This window comes from Leptonychotes weddellii, unplaced genomic scaffold (assembly GCF_054177405.1).
Source record: "Leptonychotes weddellii isolate Sample4059 unplaced genomic scaffold, ASM5417740v2 HiC_scaffold_216, whole genome shotgun sequence".
NCBI lineage: Eukaryota > Metazoa > Chordata > Mammalia > Carnivora > Phocidae > Leptonychotes > Leptonychotes weddellii.
The window spans coordinates 1-20,153 of NW_027803861.1; the positions used below are offsets into that span (position 1 = coordinate 1).

At 41.1% G+C, this 20,153-nt stretch overlaps 1 protein-coding gene across 1 annotated transcript; it reads left to right on the forward strand.

Annotated features, from left to right (window-relative positions):
• Window positions 1-134: 134 nt before the first annotated feature.
• Window positions 135-8,092, forward strand: LOC145718771 (paternally-expressed gene 3 protein-like). The gene is made up of 2 exons (XM_081810287.1): window positions 135-254; window positions 448-8,092. Exons 1-2 carry the CDS (start codon window positions 194-196, stop codon window positions 4,572-4,574), a joined length of 4,188 nt encoding a protein of 1,395 aa, XP_081666413.1. The 5' UTR covers window positions 135-193; the 3' UTR covers window positions 4,575-8,092.
• Window positions 8,093-20,153: the final 12,061 nt, after the last annotated feature.

The following is a 20,153-nucleotide window of genomic DNA, read 5'->3' on the forward strand; positions in this document are numbered from 1 at the left end:
AGGATGTGGGACTGCACATAGAAGACGTTCAAGGAGTTGGGTATGGGCTACCTCCTGCTTAGTGGATTGTAGGAAGGTAGGCACCATCTTATGGTGATGAGTCTTGTACCTAACTTGACTATAGCTATATAAGTGATAAATCATATTCTTGTGAACAGGGGTTCAGCTTGCCGAAGACGATGGCCACTCCCACATGACACAAGGCCATTCATCGAGGTCAAAGAGAAGTAGTGCCTACCCGAGCACCAGTCGAGGTAAGCACTAGGCAGATCACAGCTAGTGGCCACTTTAGGTAGTGAGATGGGAGCTATACTAGGTAGTGAGATGGGAGCCGTACGTACATATTGGTAAATCTCTTACATTTTATATTCACACCATCATCTCAGAAGTCCCACTCTTACTTCGCACAGGGACTAGGGAGTATTTACATTTGGGGTTTCTTTTAAGGTCTGAAAACCATGCCTGAAACCAAAAAGTCAACCCATCGGCGGGGAATTTGTGAAGATGAATCTTCCCACGGGGTGATAATGGAAAAATTCATCAAGGATGTTTCACGCAACTCCAAATCGGGACGGGCCAGGGAATCTAATGATCGGTCACAGAGGTTCCCCAGAAGACCAGACAATGATTGGAAAGAAGTTTCATTCAACAAGAGGGAGTCGGTGATTCAGGAGAGGGGCTATGAAGGGAATGCCTTTGGGGGAAGCTATAATTTTAACTCGAGTCTTGTTTCCAAAAAGAGAGTTCTTGAAAGAAAAAGGCGCTATCAGTTTGACACAGATGGGAAGGGCTCCGTTCATGAGCAGAAAGGCTATGCAAGGAAGAGACCTTTTGAATGTAGTGAAATGAGAAAAGCCATGAGCATGAGCAGCCTTAGCGCCCCCTCCTTCACTGAGTCACACCCACTTGATTTTGGGGCAATGCCTTATGTGTGTGATGAGTGTGGGAGGTCTTTCAGTGTGATTTCAGAATTTGTCGAACATCAGATCATGCATACTAGAGAGAATCTCTATGAGTATGGTGAATCGTTTATTCATAGTGTGGCTGTCAGTGAGGTTCAGAAAAGTCAGGCTGGGGGGAAACGCTTTGAATGTAAAGAGTGTGGGGAAACCTTCAATAAGAGTGCCGCTCTTGCCGAACATCGGAAAATTCATGCTAGAGAGCATCTTGCAGAATGTAATGATGAGGAGTATGAGGAGCCCTTCATGCCTAGCCCAACCTTCAGTGAGCTTCAGAAAATATATGGAAAGGATAAATTCTATGAATGTAAGGTGTGTAAGGAAACCTTCCTTCATAGTTCTGCCCTGATTGACCACCAGAAAACCCATGGTAGAGATGACAAAGATAATGAGCGTGGGGAAGCCTTTAAACCCAGCCCGCCCCTTAATGAGGTTCAGAAAATGTATGGTAAAGAGAAAATGTATGAATGTAAGGTGTGCGGGGAGACCTTCCATCATTGCTTATCCCTGAAAGAACATCAGAAGATCCATACTAGAGGAAACCTATTTGAAAATAAGGGTAAAATGTGTGAGGAAACCTTTATTCCTGGTCAGTCCCTTAAAAGGCGTCAGAAATCTTACTCAAAAGAGAAGCTCTATGACTTTAAAGATGGTGGGGATGCCTTTAGGCAAAGCTCAGACCTCAGTGAGCATCAGAAAATTCATTCTCGAAAGAACCACTATGAAGGCAGAGGGTACGAGAAGTCTGTCATTCATAGCGTGCCCTTCACTGAATCTCAGAAGAGTCATACTATAACAAGACCACCTGAAAACGAGGACGAGAAGGCGTTCACCATCAGCTCTAACCCTGATGACAACCAGAAGATTCCTACTAAAGAAAATGCGTGTGAGAGGAAACCATATGAGAGGTCTGTTATTCATAGCTTAGCCTTTGCTAAAGCTCAGAAAAGTCACAGTGCAGTGGGGCCCAGTAAATCACAAGTGATTGCAGCGTCTACCCAGACCTCAGGTGTTATCGAACATCAGAAAGTCCATGCCGGAGAGAATTCCGAAGGAAAGAAATATGAGAGGTCTGTTATCCATAGCTTAGCTGCTTTCAAACCTCCCAAAAATTACAATGGAAATGAAGTCGTTGAATGTGATGAAAAGGGAGAATCCTCTACTTACATCTCAGACCTTCGTGATAAGCAACAGAAAACTCCTGCCAGAGAGAACCCTTATGAAGGGGCTAAGAGTAACAACTACAAGGACTCCGTTATACAAAGTGTATCCCGTATCGAACCTCAGAAAAGTCTTACTAGTCCCGGGTCCAGTGAATCGTCTGTTCCCAGCTCAAATGTCCGCGAACATCAGAAGGCTCGTGCTAAGAAAAAAAACATTGAGCGTAGGAACTATGAGACCTCTGTAATTCACTCCCTACGTTTTGGCGAACCTCAAACATTTCGCCCTAGAGAGAAATTCTATGAATGTCCAGAGTGTGGAGAATCCTTTGTTCGTAGCTCCGACCTCACTGAGCATCAGAAGATTCACGATAGAAAGAAGCCCTCTGGAAGTAAAAACTATGAAAGATCTGTAATTCGCAGCTTAGCCTCTACTGACCCTCAGACAAGTTATGCTGAACAAGCACAGACAAGTTATGCTGAACACCCAGGGCAGATGAGATACTCTGAACAGCCAGCACAGACAAGTTACACTAAACAACCAGCACAGGCGAGTTATACTAAACAAGCAGTGCAGGCGAGTTACGCTAAACAACCAGCGCAGACAAATTACATTGCACACCCAGTGCAGATAAGTTACTCTGAACACCCAATGCAGATGAGTTATACTAAACAACCACCACAGATGAGTTACACTAAACAACCAGTACAGATGAGTTATGCTAAACAACCATCACTGATGAGTTACGCCGAAGAGCAAGCACAGACGAGTTATGCTCAACAGCAAGTGCGCAATAAATGTAAAGAGTGTGGGGAATGCTTTGCCACCATTGAAGAGCTTGGTGCACATCAGAAAATCTATGCCCGAGAAGAATTCCATGGTCGGAAGCTCTTTGGAAACTCTGTTATTCAGGGCACAGGCCTTGATGGGCCTCGGCAGGTAGAGCCTCGGCAGGAAGAGCCTCGGCAGGATGAGCCAGATGAGCAGGACGAGCAGGATGAGCAGGATGAGCCTGAAGACACAATCTATGGATGTAAGGATTGTGGGCTGGGCTTTGCAGATCGCGCAGACCTTAAGGATCATCAGAAGGTTCATGGCAGAGAGTATCTCATCGACAGTCGTGAGTACACACATTCTGTAATCCATACCCATTCTGTCAGTGAATATCAGAAAGATTATATTGGAGAGCAGCTCTATGAATGCCCTGCATGTGGGGAATCTTTTGTTCATAGCTCATTCCTTTTTGAGCATCAGAAAATCCATGAGCAAGATCAATTCTTTGGCCATAGAAGGTATGAGGAGCCTTTTATGCAACCCTTGGTCATTAACCCACGGAGACCTCGTGCCCCACAGAAGAATCCTCCTGCAGGAACATCCCTTCAATGCCACGTGTGTGGACAAGACTTCATTCATGGCTCTGTCCTTAGTGAACATATGAGAATTCATACTGGAGAGGATTTACCGGAGCAGGGCCAGGGAAGTGAAGATGCAGTCAGTCCAGGCTTAGCCCTTACTGAGTTTCAGAGAAGTCAAACCGAAGAGAAACACTATGAATGTAAAACATGTGGAGAATCCTTCCTCAATCAGTCAGACCTTAGGGAGCACATGAGAATTCATGAGAAAGATGAGCCCTATGATTATGGGGCCTCCTTCGTTCACACCTCATTTCTTACTGAGCCCCCTAAAAGAGATTCACCATTCTATGAATGCAAGGACTGTGGGAAGTCCTTCATTCATAACACAGTTCTCACTAAACATCAGAAGCTTCATCTTGAAGAGGAAGAAGAAGAAGGAGCCCAGGAGGTTGAAGCCAATGTCCTTGTTCCACGAGAAGTTCTTCGGATCCAGGGATCAAACGTAGAAGCTGCTGAGCCAGAGGTGGAGGCTGCTGAGCCAGAGGTGGAGGCTGCTGAGCCTAATGTGGAGGCTGCTGAGCCCAATGGAGAGGCCGAAGGGCCAGATGGGGAGGCTGCGGAGCCAAATGGGGAGGCTGAACAGCCCAACGGAGAGGCTGAACAGCCCAATGGAGATGCTGATGAACCAGATGGTGCAGGGATAGAAGACCCAGAAGAAAGAGTTGAAGAGCCAGAGGGAAAGGCTGAAGAGCCAGAGGGAGATGCTGATGAGCCAGATGGGGCAGGGATCGAAGACCCAGAAGAAGAAGGTGAAGATCAAGAGATTCAGGTTGAAGAACCATACTATGACTGTAGGGAATGTGGAGAAACCTTCACTTCCAACTCAGCTTATGGTGAGCACCTGAAAACCCATGCCAGGGTGATAATATTTGAGCCTGGAAATGTCTATGGGGAAAGCTCACGCTACACTGAACATGCCAGCACCAGCACTAGTGGCAACGATAGGGCTGATGACAAGTACTTCAAATGTGATGTCTGTGGGCAGCTTTTCAGTGATCGCCTTTCCCTTGCTAGACATCAGAATACTCATACCGGCTGAGAACACGAGTATAAAGTTTAGAAAACCTTCATTTAGAACTTGACCCCTACTAAACCAGAGACTTCAACCCATAATAATGTCAGAAGAAAACTTACCTTGGCATGTACGCACCTGACTTTTAATATCAGACAACTCAGACTAAAAGGAGACCGAAGGTGGAAACTCCTTTGGTTTTAGCTCTCCTCCATCACACATCAGTGTATGCATGTGGGAAAGCTATAGCACATACCTTTCGTCTGAGTAATCTATTGAGGGAAAATCCCAGAAGTTTTTGAGATTGCAGAAATTGCCCAGTCAAATGTAAATGACACTTCTATAACCTATATATAATGTTCCCTGCAATGTATATAAAATAGCATATCATAGCAAAACAGTAATCACATATATTTGGATTTGATATGATATACAGTTACAGTTTACTGTGCAGAAGTACCTTACCTGGTACTCTGATTTTTTTTTTTTTTTCTTTTTTGGAGGAGGAAGAGAGCAACAAATTAGAATATATTTCTAAGTATCTTAGATTCTGAGAAAGACTTATTGTGCATTATTTGAACCCCATCAGTATCGTTTTGAGTAATTGTGTATTGTTCCTTACCCTTAAGTATTCCTGTAAAAGTGTAAGCATGAAAGGTAAAATGTCTTTTATTCTTTGCTGTTTGAAAAGAGAAGTACTTGGAACTTCCTTTTCAGCCTTTTTGTCTACACCAACACTTTGGAACCTAATGCTGTGTAAGCCTTTACAATATGTGGATTGGCCTTTTGTGACCCAAAGTGGTTGGTTGCCACATTGTACCTTGCAGTGATTCTCATGCAAAAATATTACGAGTTTTTTTTTTTTTTTAACCAACTTGATGTGTGTTTGATAGTGAATTTATAAAAGCTGAAGCTTTTCCCTATAAATCTTATGCTTTTGCCTTTAAAGAGTGGGTTGTAACCATCACTAGATCACAGTAGTGCCTACTGATGATTGAGAACCAGAGGGAGAGGCTTTCATGTTGTAAATAAGGATGCAGGCTTACAATTTCCATCACTTCCTTTGTGCGCTTCCTGCCTTAAGTGACAAGTAGCAGCGTGGCTTCATTAGTATTATACGGCCACAAATCAGTTTGCACCCTGGGTGCCCAGGAGCTAGTATCCTTAGAGCTTTCTATCACTTAATTCTCGTCTTCACCTGTCTGACCCTCCACCCCATGTCTAACTTGCATTTTAAAAATTTTAAAAAAGCTTTCTTTACAGTCAACTTAAGCTTAACATGGACTCAGGTTCCCCAGCAGCCTTAATTTGTTTCCTTACCATCTGTTCCTCCCTCTTTCAGCCCTTCTAAGTATTTCCGAGCTATCCATTAGTGTCACGTTTGTCCGATCACCTCAGTTTTCCACTTAATCACAAATTGACCTCATAGCTTGAGGTTTCCTGTGTCCTGTTCTGTGGACCACCTGTGCTCCTTTTGCTTCCCCTCCTCTTGCATAATGACTATTAAATTTTTTGGCTTTGAGTTGGCTGGAAAAAAAAAATTAAAAAAAAAATTTAAAGTGGATCTGTAGATTAAGTGAGCAAAAGATAACAGCAGATAATTTGAGCAAGCAAAATTAATATACCTGCTGGGGGAATGTGTCTAAATCTCACTCTCCTAGATCCGCGTGGTTGGGGCTTGGAGAGTGTATGTCAGAGCTGCAGGGAATGCCAAAGTCGAGGGAGGTTGTACTGTTGAAAGCATGAAGCAGAAATGAGGAAGCCAAAGAAGGGAGTCCTAATATATCACCAGATCTAGGAGGCTAGGAAGCAGACAGAAGGAAATATGGGAAGCAAGGCTTAGAAGACCAGGTTGGTAGGAATGAATTGAGCAGGAAGTCCTGGGCAGTTAAGAAGGGGCCTTTTCGGTGTAGGTGAGGGCCAGCTGCATAGAAAGACCTGAGGTTGGAATGGACATTCAAGGAGCATTGAGGCCCCCCATCACAGGAGGACCTTTTAGATGGGAACCAGCATTGATGTTATTGGGGTGAATTTGGGTTTATCACTGTTGGCAGTATTAAACAACTTGCCAAACCCATTGCCAAGGTGCCCATTCCAACCTTATGTTAGTGAAAAATTAGGAACAACGTAAATGCCAAACAGTACGAGAATGATTACATGAAGGTATCCATGGACTGTCATGCAGCTGTTTAAAAATGATAATCATGAAGAGTTATGTAGCAACATGGAAATATATTTACGGAATATTGAGTGGAAAAAGCAGGACACAGAATTATATTTATACTACAGTTATAACTGATTAAAAATGTATGCTTATAGTCAAAAGCTGTTGTGTTGTTGTTGTTGTTGTAGGCTTATAGTTGAGCATTATTTTCTTAAATTCTTTGAATGTTCTTTATGGTAGTGTTACTAAAAAGTTTATAATCACATTTCCATTGTGAACATAATTTGAACTCATTATCAGACACTTGGAAAATACAGAAAAGTGGAGGAAAAAAATCCATATTCCAACCATCCAAAGACAGATATACTCTTCAACATCTTGTTTATTCTTGTTTCTGTGCACAGGTTTATGATTATAACTGTGTCCAAATGTGTATTCAAAATAGCTGTTATGTTATCTTTGTGGAATTATGGTTAAATACTTTCATCTTAATGTCTTCAAATGTTTCTTATAATAGTGTTCTGCTAACAAGGTTTATTATGTTTTTTTACATTACAAGCATAATACATACCCAGAGGAAAAATTGGAAAATACACTAAATTAGAAAAGAGAAAAAAGTCACCCATATTCCCAACACACAACAACTACTGTTAACATCTTGATCTGTTTCCTCCATCTTGTTTTAGTGCACAAGCCTGTGATTATAATGGTGTTAAATATGTATGCATAAAGTCTAAAATGAAAAAAAATATGGAAAATAATTAAAATAGTGTTGTCATTGTGGGATTATGGTTAAATATATTGTCTCAAATTCCTTGAATGACCTTTGGTGTTTTGGTATTAAATCTTATGTATGTATTTCTCCATTACAAATATAATACATACTCATAGCAAACTTTGGAAAATTCAGCAAACTAGAAGAAAAGAAATTCACCCATACTCCCAACACCCAGCAACAATTGCTGTTAACATCTTGATCTGTGCACCAGTCTATGATAATTAGGGTGTTAATGATTAAGTATATATAGAGTCAAAGATGGGAAGAAATATGGAAGACAGTTAAATAGTTGTGTGGTTGTTGTGGGATTATGGTTAAATATTTTGGTTTCCTCGAATGGTCTTTATCATAGTGTTTGGTAATCCACCTTTATCGCATGTATTTCCATTATCAACACTGTATGTGTTCTTTATAGAAACTTTGAAGTTGCAGAAATGTAGAAGAGAAACTCGCCCATATTTTCACCATCCAAAGACTGTGGTTAACATCTTGATATATTTTCTTCATCTTGTTTCTGTGCACAGGTTTTTGGTTTGATAATATGGTTGTGGTTGTTCTATCTATCTGTAATAGTGTCAACAATAAAAATAAAGTTAAAAATAAGATATTTGTCAGTCTCTTCTCTTGTCCATTTTAAGTGTTTGGGGTTGGTAAATGCAGTTTTTTGTTACAACTAGAAAGCCAAAAGCTTAGTGCCTCCTTAGGCCTTTAAGTTTGGCTTATGAGTCTTAGTACATTTTTAAGTATTTATTTCAACAATTCCTTCTAAGAGATATCTTAATATACTATAGGATTCCACATTTTTAAGTGCACTGCTATGTATTCCAATAGTGTTTTTAAACTTGATAATAAACAGAAGTATATTTCAGTTACTTGAGTCAGCATTTTAATTTCTAATCTCAAATATGAGATTCTCTCAAGCAAAAAAACTACAAACAAGAGTGATCCCTTAACATAAAAATGTTAATACTGTGGTTTTGAATCTCTTTATTATTATTATTTTTTAAGATTTTATCTGACAGAGAGAGAGCGCACAAGCAGGGGAAGCAGCAGGCATAGGCAGCGGGAGAAAGAAGCAGGCTCCCCACTGAGCAGGGAGCCCCATGTGGGGCTCAATCCCAGGACCTTGAGTTAATGACCTGAGCTGAAGGCAGATGCTTAACTGACTGAGCCACCCAGGTGCCCCTAGAATCTCTTTAAAGTGTCTATTCCTAACTCTTTCTTGAGGTTAAAAGTTTTCAGGGGAGTAATTTCCCTTATTTTAACCTGACTTTACCACCCGAAACATCTCATGCAATTTGGTAGGTTACCATCCCAGGTAAATTGGGAGGTAATTTTCAAACATGCCTGTAATTCCATTATGATCAGAGATTTTTGGCCAGGTTGCTAACTGGATCACTATTGGCTACAACTGTGGTTTGCATCATACCCAATTTGGAATTGCTGTGTCCTTGACTCCATGACACAAAGGAGGTGGTTAGATACTTGACCCCTTCTAATCTGCATGTCACACGATTGGATTCTACTCCTTAGGATCTAAAAATGTGGTTTTCATTTAATTCTAACTACTCTGGAATTTGACAGTGGCAGAATCCCGGGTTCTTTTATTAACTTATTTATATTAAAATGAAAGCCTATTGAATTATGGTTATCTCTTGGTCACAGCTTTGATGGCCCTTCTATGGTAAGGGGTATCAGCATAGTTCAGGATGAGAGGGTCAGTTCTTTTAAGATTGATTTCCTGAAGAGTATATTACAAAAGGAAATACAGAAAGGGAATTAAGTGAAGGTCATTTGGGGTTGCCTGACCAGCACTTTCACTCTTCAGGAATTCCTCCACTGTGTGTTAGTTGTAGAGGTAACCATGCCCCAGCTACCATGTTTATTCCATGAAATTTGACTCCCCCCACCCCCCTGGTCTCAGCTGATTGGCGCTCTTGGGTTCCCAGTGTGCAGTCAGACTCAGACTAAGGGCTACGTGAGACATCATAGGTTGAGGCTGGGTGTGCTGATGAACAAACAGGTCTGGAATAAGGCCATATAGCTGGAAGGGAGCTTGGCTCCTGGCACTTCATCCACCCCAGTACCTTGTGGGTCCTGGCTGAACTGCTCACTTTGGGGTTTCCTAAGAACTCCTGTATCTTTAACCTTCCTTTCACATGAGCTGGCTTTGTTATTGAGGGAGTTTTTGCTGTTCCATTGAGGCAAAAAATCTCTTCCCCTTTCTGGAGACTACTGGGTTTTATGGGAATGCCATGGTGCCCTGCCCAAACCTCAACCAAAGGCTGAGCCTGGTGGCTGTTGGGCTCCCTGAGCAGAAGGACACACAGAAGTCATTCCAATGGTAGCACTGACTGTTAATAGTTCCTGTACAGATAGAGCTGTTCTGGTAACTGTCCTTCTTGAGAACTGTTTAGTTTGTTCTTTGATTCTCTGGGCTACCCATTATCCTTCCAGTCTATTCATTATTTCCTTTACTTGGCCAGTGTTAGTTATTTGCAACCCAAAAGAGCCCTAACTGATAGAGAAGTTGATACCAGAGAATGGGTTGGAGATAATAAACCTGAGGGAAATGTGAATACTTTGGATTCAAATTTGGGCCTTGGGGTGGAAAATTAGAAGACCAAGGCATGTGGTAGTAAAATATCTAAATATTGCTTGTGGTTGGCCTTCTGGAGTCACCTGCTTCCTGGGGTGAAGGGCTTTATAATAGCTGTCATGATAGACAAATTCAGAAACTATGAGTGTCAAGATCAGAGGTGTAGAAGGGTTTCTACAAACACCTTGATCCTGCAGGTCACTGACTTATTCAGCTAAATTGATAGCCTTGCTCTATTTGTAACATGAAAAGTTTGGGTGGCCCTAGAGAAACAGGATCCTGGCAGTTGAAATGATGGTATGTAGGAGACTTGGAAAGATTTAGACAACTGAAGTTCCAACCCCTTTGAAACACTTCTCATTTTATCACTTCCCTCCCACACAAGAGAAAGTTGATGGGGTGCCTGTGGGAGGGGCAGCAGTTGAAATGCTCTATGATCTCCATGGTGATGGGAGGAACCTGAGTGTTGAAAAGGGGGCCACTTCTCATAGCAGACATGGCTGGTGTAATGCAAACCTAGGGGGAGTGGACACAGAAACTTGGGTGTGATACCCTCCAAATTATTTATATGACAAAATAAGCTAAAATGTAGGTTAAAAAGAGGTGGACGAGGACCACCCTACTGGAGTCACAACCTCCTTGAGTCCAGAGACCTTTGAGGAAGGACTCTGCTATGTCTGACACTTCTGCCTTCCACCTAGCAAAGGGACCTGTAGCCTTTTACATAGGTAGTCCATTTGTGGACAAAGAAAACTTCCAAGGACTAGTGGATGTTGCACCTAAACAAACATTATTGGGAGATCAGAACATTGGTGACTTGAAGAGCAATTAAAAATATAATATGCTGTCTGTGGGCAAGCCAGCTACTGAGAACTGGGTTCTGCACATCTTAGTTACACCTTCCAAATTCTTCACTTGATTTAAGTCACTCCTCCCCTAGGAAAGCATGAGTGAGAAAGAAGCCAAGACTGGTTCTATATCCACCCCACACCAGCCAGAAATCTGGGGGCAGGTGCATCACACTGAGCCCCTTTTATCATTGAGAGGGCAATGTTTTATCCTCAATGGAACAGAAACTTGTTCTGGATTTAGACTTTTCTTTCTCTGCCCACACACCTCTTCTCAACATTTGTGGGCTTGCTGCATGCTTCATACACCACTTTTGTACTATATGTAGCAGTCATCAATCGCAATAATGCTGCATAACAACCAACCATGAAACCTGAATAACACACAATAAATATTTGTTTCTCATACATCTAGGATCAGCTCAGGATTGGCTAGGAGGCTCTAGTTATCTTAGCTAGGCTTGTTCTCTTGCCTGGGGGTTGGCTAGCTGCCAGCTAATGTAGGCTAATTATAGTTGGGGGTGGGAGGCTCTTAGCTACATGTCTCTTATTCTCCCGAGACAAGTGGACTACTTCCTTATGGTGATAGCAGAAGTAATCATCTTTAAAAAGCTAAGTGAGTTAGGGGTGCTGGCTGACTCAGTTGGAGGAGTGCGAGACTCTTGATCTCTGGGTCGTGTGTTCAAGCCCTACGATGGGGATAGAGACTACATAGAAAAATAAAAACATAAAATCTTAGGGGCACCCAGGTAGTTCAGTTAAGCGTCTGCCTTTGATTCAGGTCATGATCCCAGGGTCCTGGGATCAAGCCCCATTTCGGTCCCTCTGCTTAGCAGGGAGCCCACTTCTCCCTCTCCTTCTGCCTACCACTTCATCTGCTTGTGCTCTCTCTCTCTTCTCTCTGTCAAATAAATAAATAAAATCATTTATATATATATAAAAGTTCAGTGAGAAGAGAACATGGATAGACAGCTCAATGAAATCAGGAAAGTGATACAACAAACAATATCAACAAAGACATAGAAACAAACAAAACCCAAACACTGAATCTGAAGAATACAAAAACAGAACTGAAAAATACATGAGTGGGGGGGGCGCCTGGGTGGCTCAGTCATTAAGCATCTGCCTTCGGCTCAGGTCGTGATCCCAGGGTCCTGGGATCGAGCCCTGCATCGGGCTCCCTGCTCGGCAGGAAGCCTGCTTCTCTCTCTCCCACCCCCCCACTTGTGTTCCTGCTCTCACTATCTCTCTGTCAAATAAATAAAGTCTTAAAAAAAAAAAAAATACACGAGTGAGGTTCAAAAGCAGACTTGACCAAACAGAAGAAAAAAATGAGTAAACCTGAAGACAAAGTCATTCAAAATGATTCAGAGGAACAAAAAGAATGAAAAATAGTGAAGACAGACTAAAGGACTTATAGGACTTCAAAAATGAACAAAAACATACATAATGTGAATCCCGGGAAGGGAAGGAAAGGGAAGGGGAGAGGGAGAGAAGCAGAAAACCATTCTAAGGAAATAATGGCTGAAAATTTCCCAATTCTGGGGAAGCAAATTAATATCCAGACTCATGAAGCTCAAAGAATTCCAAATAGATTGAATTTTAAAAGAACCTACACCAAGACAAAATAATCAAGTTCTCCAAAACCAAAGAAGAGACTTGCCACAAACTAGATGGCCCCAGATTTCTCTGTAGAAGCCTTGCAGGCCAGAAGTAAATGGGATGACAGAGTCAAAGTGCTGAAAGGAAAAAACTGCCAATCAAGAATACTATACCTGACAAAGCTGTCCTTCAGAAATGAAGGAAGATAAGGCTTTCCCAGATAAGGCTTTCATCACCACTAGACCTGCCTTACAAGAAATGCCAAAGACAGTTCTTCAAGCTGAAATGAAAAAAGACACTAATTAGCAGCATGAAAATAGATGGTTATAAAATTCACTGATAAAGGTAAGTATATAGTTAAATACACAATACTCTAATACTATGTTATGGTGGTGCATAAATCACTTTCAATTTTTGTATAAAAGTTAAAAGACATAAGCATTAAGAAATAATTATAATGACAATAACTTAGGTAGTCCATATAAAAAGATGTAAATGATGATATCAGTCACAAAATGCATGGGGAAGAGTGAAAGTATAGAGTTTTTCTGTGCAATCGAAGTCAAGTCTGGAGGAAATTGATGCATTCCTAGAGACATATAAACTACCAAAACTGAACCAGGAAGAAATAGAAAACCTGAACAGATCCACAACCAGTAAGGAAATTGAAGCAGTCATCAAAAATCTCCCAACAAACAAGAGCCCAGGGCTGGATGGCTTCCCAGGGGAATTCTACCAAACATTTAAAGAAGAATTAATACCTATTCTTCTGAAGCTGTTTCAAAAAATCGAAATGGAAGGAAAACTTCCAAACTCTTTCCATGAGGCCAGCATTACCTTGATCCCAAAACCAGACAAAGACCCCACCAAAAAGGAGAATTACAGACCAATATCCCTGGTGAACATGGATGCCAAAATTGTCACCAAAATACTAGCCAATAGAATCCAACAGTACATTAAAAGGATTATTCACCACGACCAGGTGGGATTTATCCCTGGGCTGCAAGGGTGGTTCAACATCCACAAATCAATCAATGTGATACACTGCATAAATAAAAGAAAGGAAAAGAACCATATGGTCCTCTCAATAGATGCAGAAAAAGCATTTGACAAAGTACAGCATCCTTTCTTGATTAAAACTCTTCACAGTGTAGGGATAGAGAGTAAATACCTCAATATCATAAAAGCCATCTATGAAAAACCCACAGCGAATGTCATTCTCAATGGGGAAAAGCTGAGAGCTTCCCCCCTAAGGTCAGGAACACGCCAGGGATGCCCACTATCACCACTGCTGTTCAAGATAGTACTAGAAGTCTTAGCCTCAGCAATCAGACAACAAAAATAAAAGGCATCCGAACAGGCAAAGAAGAAGTCAAACTGTCACTCTTTGCAGATGACATGATACTCTATGTGGAAAACCCAAAAGACTCCACCCCCAAATTGCTAGAACTCATACAGGAATTCAGTAAAGTGGCAGGATATAAAATCAATGCACAGAAATCAGTTGCATTCCTAACTAACAATGAGACAGAGGAAAGAGAAATTAAGGAGTTGATCCCATTTACAATTGCACCCAAAACCATAAGATACCTAGGAATAAACCTAACCAAAGAGGCAAAGGAACTGTATTCAGAAAACTATACAACATTCATGAAGGAAAGTGAGGAAGACACAAAGAAATGGAAAAACGTTCCATGCTCATGGATTGGAAGAATAAATATTGTTAAAATGTCTATGCTACCTAGAGCAATATACACATTTAATGCAATCCCTATCAAAATACCATCAACTTTTTTCACTGAGCTGGAGCAAATAATTTTAAAATTTGTATGGAACCAGAAAAAACCCCAAATAGCCAAAGTAATGATGAAAAAGAAAACCAAAGCCTGGTGGCATCACAATTCTGGACTTCAAGCTCTATTACGAAGCTGTCATCATCAAGACAGTATGGTACTGGCACAAAAACAGGCACATAGATCAGTGGAACAGAATAGAGAGCCCAGAAACGGACCCTCAACTCTAGGGTCAACTCATCTTTGACAAAGCAGGAAAGAATGGAAAAAAGACAGTCTCTTCAAAAAATGGTGTTAGAAAATTGGACAGCCACATGCAGAAGAATGAAACTGGACCATTTCCTTACACCACACACAAAAATAGACTCAAAATGGATGAAAGCCCTAAATGTGAGATAGGAATCCATCAAAATCCTAGAGGAGAACACAAGCAACAACCTCTGTGACCTCGGCCGCAGCAATTTCTGGCTAGACACATCTCCGAAGGCAAGGGAAACAAAAGCAAAAATGAACTATTGGGACTTCATCACAATAAAAAGCTTTTGCCCAGCAAAGGAAACAGTCAACAAAACCAAAAGACAACTGACAGAATGGGAGGAGATACTTGCAAATGACATATCAGATAAAGGGCTAGTATCCAAAATCTATAAAGAACTTAACAGACTCGGGTGGGGGGTGAAATGGGTGATGAAAGTTAAAGAGTACACTTATCATGATGTGCACTGAGTACTGTTTAGAATTACTGAATCACTCTATTGCACCTAAAAGTAATATAACACTGTATGCTAACTATACTGGAATTAAAATTTAAAAACAATTAAATTGGGGTGACTAGGTGGCTCAAAAAAAAAGAGAAAAAGAACTTAATCAAATTCAACATCCAAGGAACAAATAATCCAATCAAGAAATGCGCGGAAGACATGACCAGACATTTCTCCAAAGAAGACATACAAATGGCCAACAGACAGATGAAAAAGTGCTCAACATCACTTGGCATCAGGGAAATACAAACCAAACCCACAATGAGATATCACCTCACACCAGTCAGAATGGCTAAAATGAACAAGTCAGGAAAGGACAGATGTTGGCGAGGATGCAGAGAAAGGGGAACCCTCTTACACTGTTGGTGGGAATGCAAGCTGGTGCAGCCACTCTGGAAAACAGTATGGAGGTTCCTCAAAAAGTTGAAAATAGAGCCTACCCTATGACCCAGCAATTGCACTACTGAGTATTTACCCCAAAGATGCAAATGTAGTTATCCGAAGGGACACCTGCACCCCATTGTTTAATAGCAGCAATTTCCACAATAGCCAAACTATGGAAAGAGCCTAGATGTCCATAAACAAATGAATGGATAAAGAAGATGTGGTATATACATACAATGGAATACTACACAGCCATCAAAATATTGAAATCTTGCCATTTGCAATGATGTGGATGGAACTAGAGCAAAATTAAGTCAATCAGAGAAAGACAATTATCATATGATCTCACTGATATGTGTAACTTAAACAAAGCAGAGAGGAAAAAATGAAACAAGATGAAATCAGAGAGGGAGACAAGCCGTAAGAGACTCTTAAACATAGGAAAGAAACTGAGGGTTACTAGAGGGGAGGGGGGTGAAGCGATGGGGTAACTGGGTGATGGACATTGGGGAGGGTATGTGTTGTAATGAGCACTGGGTATTATATAAGACTGATGAATCACAGACCTGTACCCCTGAAAGAAATAATACATTATATGTTAATTAAATTTAAATAAAAACAAAAAGCAAAACAAAGATCATATGACTTTCTAACAACAACTCCACAAAACCCAAAGTTATTAAATACAGATAAATATTTATGTATAGAAGTATGCATTAAAATTATTGATGATAGAATAGAAATGGACTAATATCAAACTGTCCAATAATAGATGAATAGTTGAGGACATTTGGATATTCACATGTGCTGTGAAAATATGTAGTTATTTTTTTTTAAGATTTTATTTATTTATGTAACAGAGAGAGAGATCACAAGTAGGCAGAGAGGCAGGCAGAGAGAGAAGGGGAAGCAGGCTCCCTGCTGCAGAGAGCCCGATGTGGGGCTCAATCCCAGGACACTGAGATCATGACCTGAGCTGAAGGCAGACTCTCCACTGACTGAGCCACCCAGGTACCCCAAAATATGTAGTTATTAAAAAGATTTATAAGGCATCAATGATAACAGTGGAGAATGCTAAGTGTAAAAAGGAAGATACAAAATTTAAAAAATGAAATGTGACATTAAAATTTTTTTAATTAAAAAATTAAAATAAAAAGTCAGAAAACAGTTAACAAAATGGCAATTATATGTCCTAACCTATCAGTAAGTACTTTATTTTTTTTTAAGATTTTATTTATTTATTAGAGAGAGAGCATGAGTAGGGGGAGGGGCAGAGGGAGAAGGAGAAGCAGACTCTCTGCTGAGTAGGGAGCCCAATTCGGGGCTTGATCCCAGGACCCTGGATCATGACCTGAGCCAAAGGCAGCCGCTTAACCAACTGAGCCACCCAGGCGCCCCTCAGTAAGTGCTTTAAGTGTAAATCAAAAGACTATAGAATAGCTGAGCAGGTAAAAAACAAAAGCAAAACAAAACAAAAAAACATAATCCAAATATATGCTGCTTACAAAAGACATGTTTTAGCTTTAAGGACACACATAAGCTGAAAGTGAAGGGTTGGAAAAAGATTTCATGTAAACAAAATGGTAAACTAAAGAGAGTAACTGTGGCTATTTGTATATCAGACAAATAACACCTTAGGTCAAAAACTGTTACAAGAGTCCAAGATAGTCATTATATAATGGTAAAGGGATCAATTCACCAAAAGAATATAATAATTATATATGCACCCAACATCAGAGTCCCTAAACACACAAAGCAAATATTAACAGAAATGAAAGAAGAGACAGCAATACAATAAAAGTAGGGGACTTTAGTGCTTCACTTTCAACAATGGGTAGATCAGACTGAAAATAAAGAAACAGCAGATTGGATCAACACTATCCAAACGGACCTACAGATGTACAGATCATTCCATCGACAGTAGCAGAATATACTTTTTTCTCAAATGCACACAAAACATTCCCTCAGAGGGCGCCTGGGTGGCTCAGTTGGTTAAGCGACTGCCTTCAGCTCAGGTCATGATCCCAGGGTCCTGGGATTGAGTCCCGCATCGGGCTCCCTGCTCTGCGGGGAGCCTGCTTCTCCCTCTCCCACTCCCCTTGCTTGTGTTCCCTCTCTCGCTGTGTCTCTCTCTGTCAAATAAATAAATAAAATCTTTAAAAAAAAAAAAAAGTCTGTTTAAAAAAAAAAAAATTCCCTCAGATACATGATATGTTAGACCACAAAAGAAGGCTTAACTAATTTAAGAATATGGAAACCACATCAACTATCTTTTTCAAACACAGTACAAAACAGTAGAAAAGATCAATGAAACAAAGAGCTGACTTTTAAAAATATAAACCAAATTGACAAAACTTTAGCTAGACTAAGGGGGAAAAGTGTAAAACTACAAGTGAAATAAAACTACAAATGAAAAAGGAGACATTACAACTGATAAGTTGGACACCCTAGAAGAAACTGATACATTTTTAGAAATGCACAATCTACCAAGACTGTATCATGAAGAAACAGAAAATTTGAACAGGCCAATAATGAATAAGGGGATTAAATCAGTAAAGACTTCCCAACAAAGAAAAGCCCAGGACCAGATGGCTTCATTGGTGATTCTACCAAATATTTAAAGAAGGATTAACACTGATCCTTTTCAAACTCCCCCCACCCCCGACCCCCCCCCAAAAAGAACTAGAAGATACCCTTCCAAACTCATTTTACAAGGTCAGCACTGCCCCAGTACCAAAGCCAAATAAGGACACCACAAGAAAAGAAAACTACAGGCCGGTATCCCTGATGAACATAGATGCAAAAATCCTCAACAAAATACTAGCAAACTCAATTCAACAGCACATTAAAAGGATTATACGCCATGATCAAATGGGATTCATCCCTGGAGTACAGGGATAATTCAGTGTCAAAATAATAAAGGCCACATGTGACAAGCCCACAGCTCACATCATACTTAATAATAAAAAAGCTGAAAGCTTTTCCTTTAAGATCAGGAAAAGACAAGGATGACCACTCTCACCACTTCTATTCAATGTAGTACTGGAAGACCTAGACAGAGCAATCGAGCAAGAAAAAGAAATAAAAGGAATCCAAATTGGAAAGGAAGAAGAAAAATTTCTCGTGTGTGTGTGCGTGTGTTTGCCATCACAGAAGATAATATACAGGTTCTGGTAATTAGGATGTGGACATCTTTCATCTTTGGGGAGCCGTTACCCTACTTAAAATTTTCTCCCTTAGCTTGGAAAAGAAGGAAAGGACAAGGGTGTTGCCTGCTTTGTTTTTTTTTTGGATTGAGAAGGGGAGAAGCTTTCCTTCTACTAAGAAGGTCTACTAAGGGTCTACTAAGGTCAGATGTTGCCTAGACCCGTGGTTAAGAGCACCCACCCTTGAGTGAAGCTGACTCTGGCTTCAAATCCCAGCTCCCCATTTCCTAGTTGCTTCTTTTAACAGCTCTGTGCTTTCATTTTTTATAAAAACAGAAATAATATCCATCCAGGATAGGATATGTAATTTGGGGGGCCTATTGCAAAATTAAAATGTGGGAGCCCATGTTAAAAAATTATTAAGAATTTCAGGCATACACAGAGCATTAAACTTACCTAGGGACACATTTCCAATCCCACCTCCAACACCCAGGAAGGGGGTGTTCTGTGTCTTGGCCATGGTTGGGGGTGCTGGTGACACAGTGAGCCCTGGGTGTAGGTCTTCCTCTCTCCCCACTGTCTCAGCCAGGGGCAGGGAGTCCCAGTGGTCTGCAACTATCATTCAACCAACCTGTGAGAGAGGGAACAGGAATCCTTCCCTGCCCCTACTCTGGGCAGAGTCCTGGGGGAGAGCAACAAACTTTTCCAGGCAGTGATTTTGGACATAAGGGATACCCACCTCCACCCAGTCCCTCAGATCTGGAATGAGGGGTGGAGGGGTCCTCCCAAACCAAATCCCCAACAGGCCTCCTAGGGTCAGCTGTTTTCTGCCCTGGGGTCCAGCCACTGTCTTCCTCACTACTCTTCAAACACACTACACATGTACCCATCTCTGGGTACAAAGCTGCTCCCTTTGCCCGGAACATATCTCCTCCAGATATCAAAGATCTTGTTTCCTGGGCTCCTTCAGAGCTTTGTTCAAATGCCATCTTTTTCGGGATACTTTCCTTGGCCACCCTGAAATTGCAGCACTTCCCAAACACATGTCCCACCCACCACATATCCCCTGTTTAATTTTTCTCTATAATATTACTTTCCACCATCTGACTCACTACTTACCTTACTTAGTTTTTTTTTTTTTTTTTTTTTTAAAGATTTTGTTTATTTATTTGAGAAAGTGAGAATGAGAGAGAGTACATGAGAGCGGGGAGGGTTAGAGGGAGAAGCAGGCTCCTCGCCGAGCAGGGAGCCCGATGCGGGACTCGATCCAGGGACTCCAGGATCATGACCTGAGCCGAAGGCAGTCGCTTAACCAACTGAGCCACCCAGGCGCCCTTACCTTACTTAGTTTTTAATTGTCTCTTTTGCATTAGCAAGGAAATGCCACAAATTCAGGGATCTATGTCTACCTGGTTCTCTACTGTATTCTCAGCACCTGGATTAGTGCCTGGCATACATAAGAGATACTCAGTAAATGTGAGTTAAATGAGCAGACAGGTACTTGGGCTCTGGATCCGTTCTTCCTGGGATC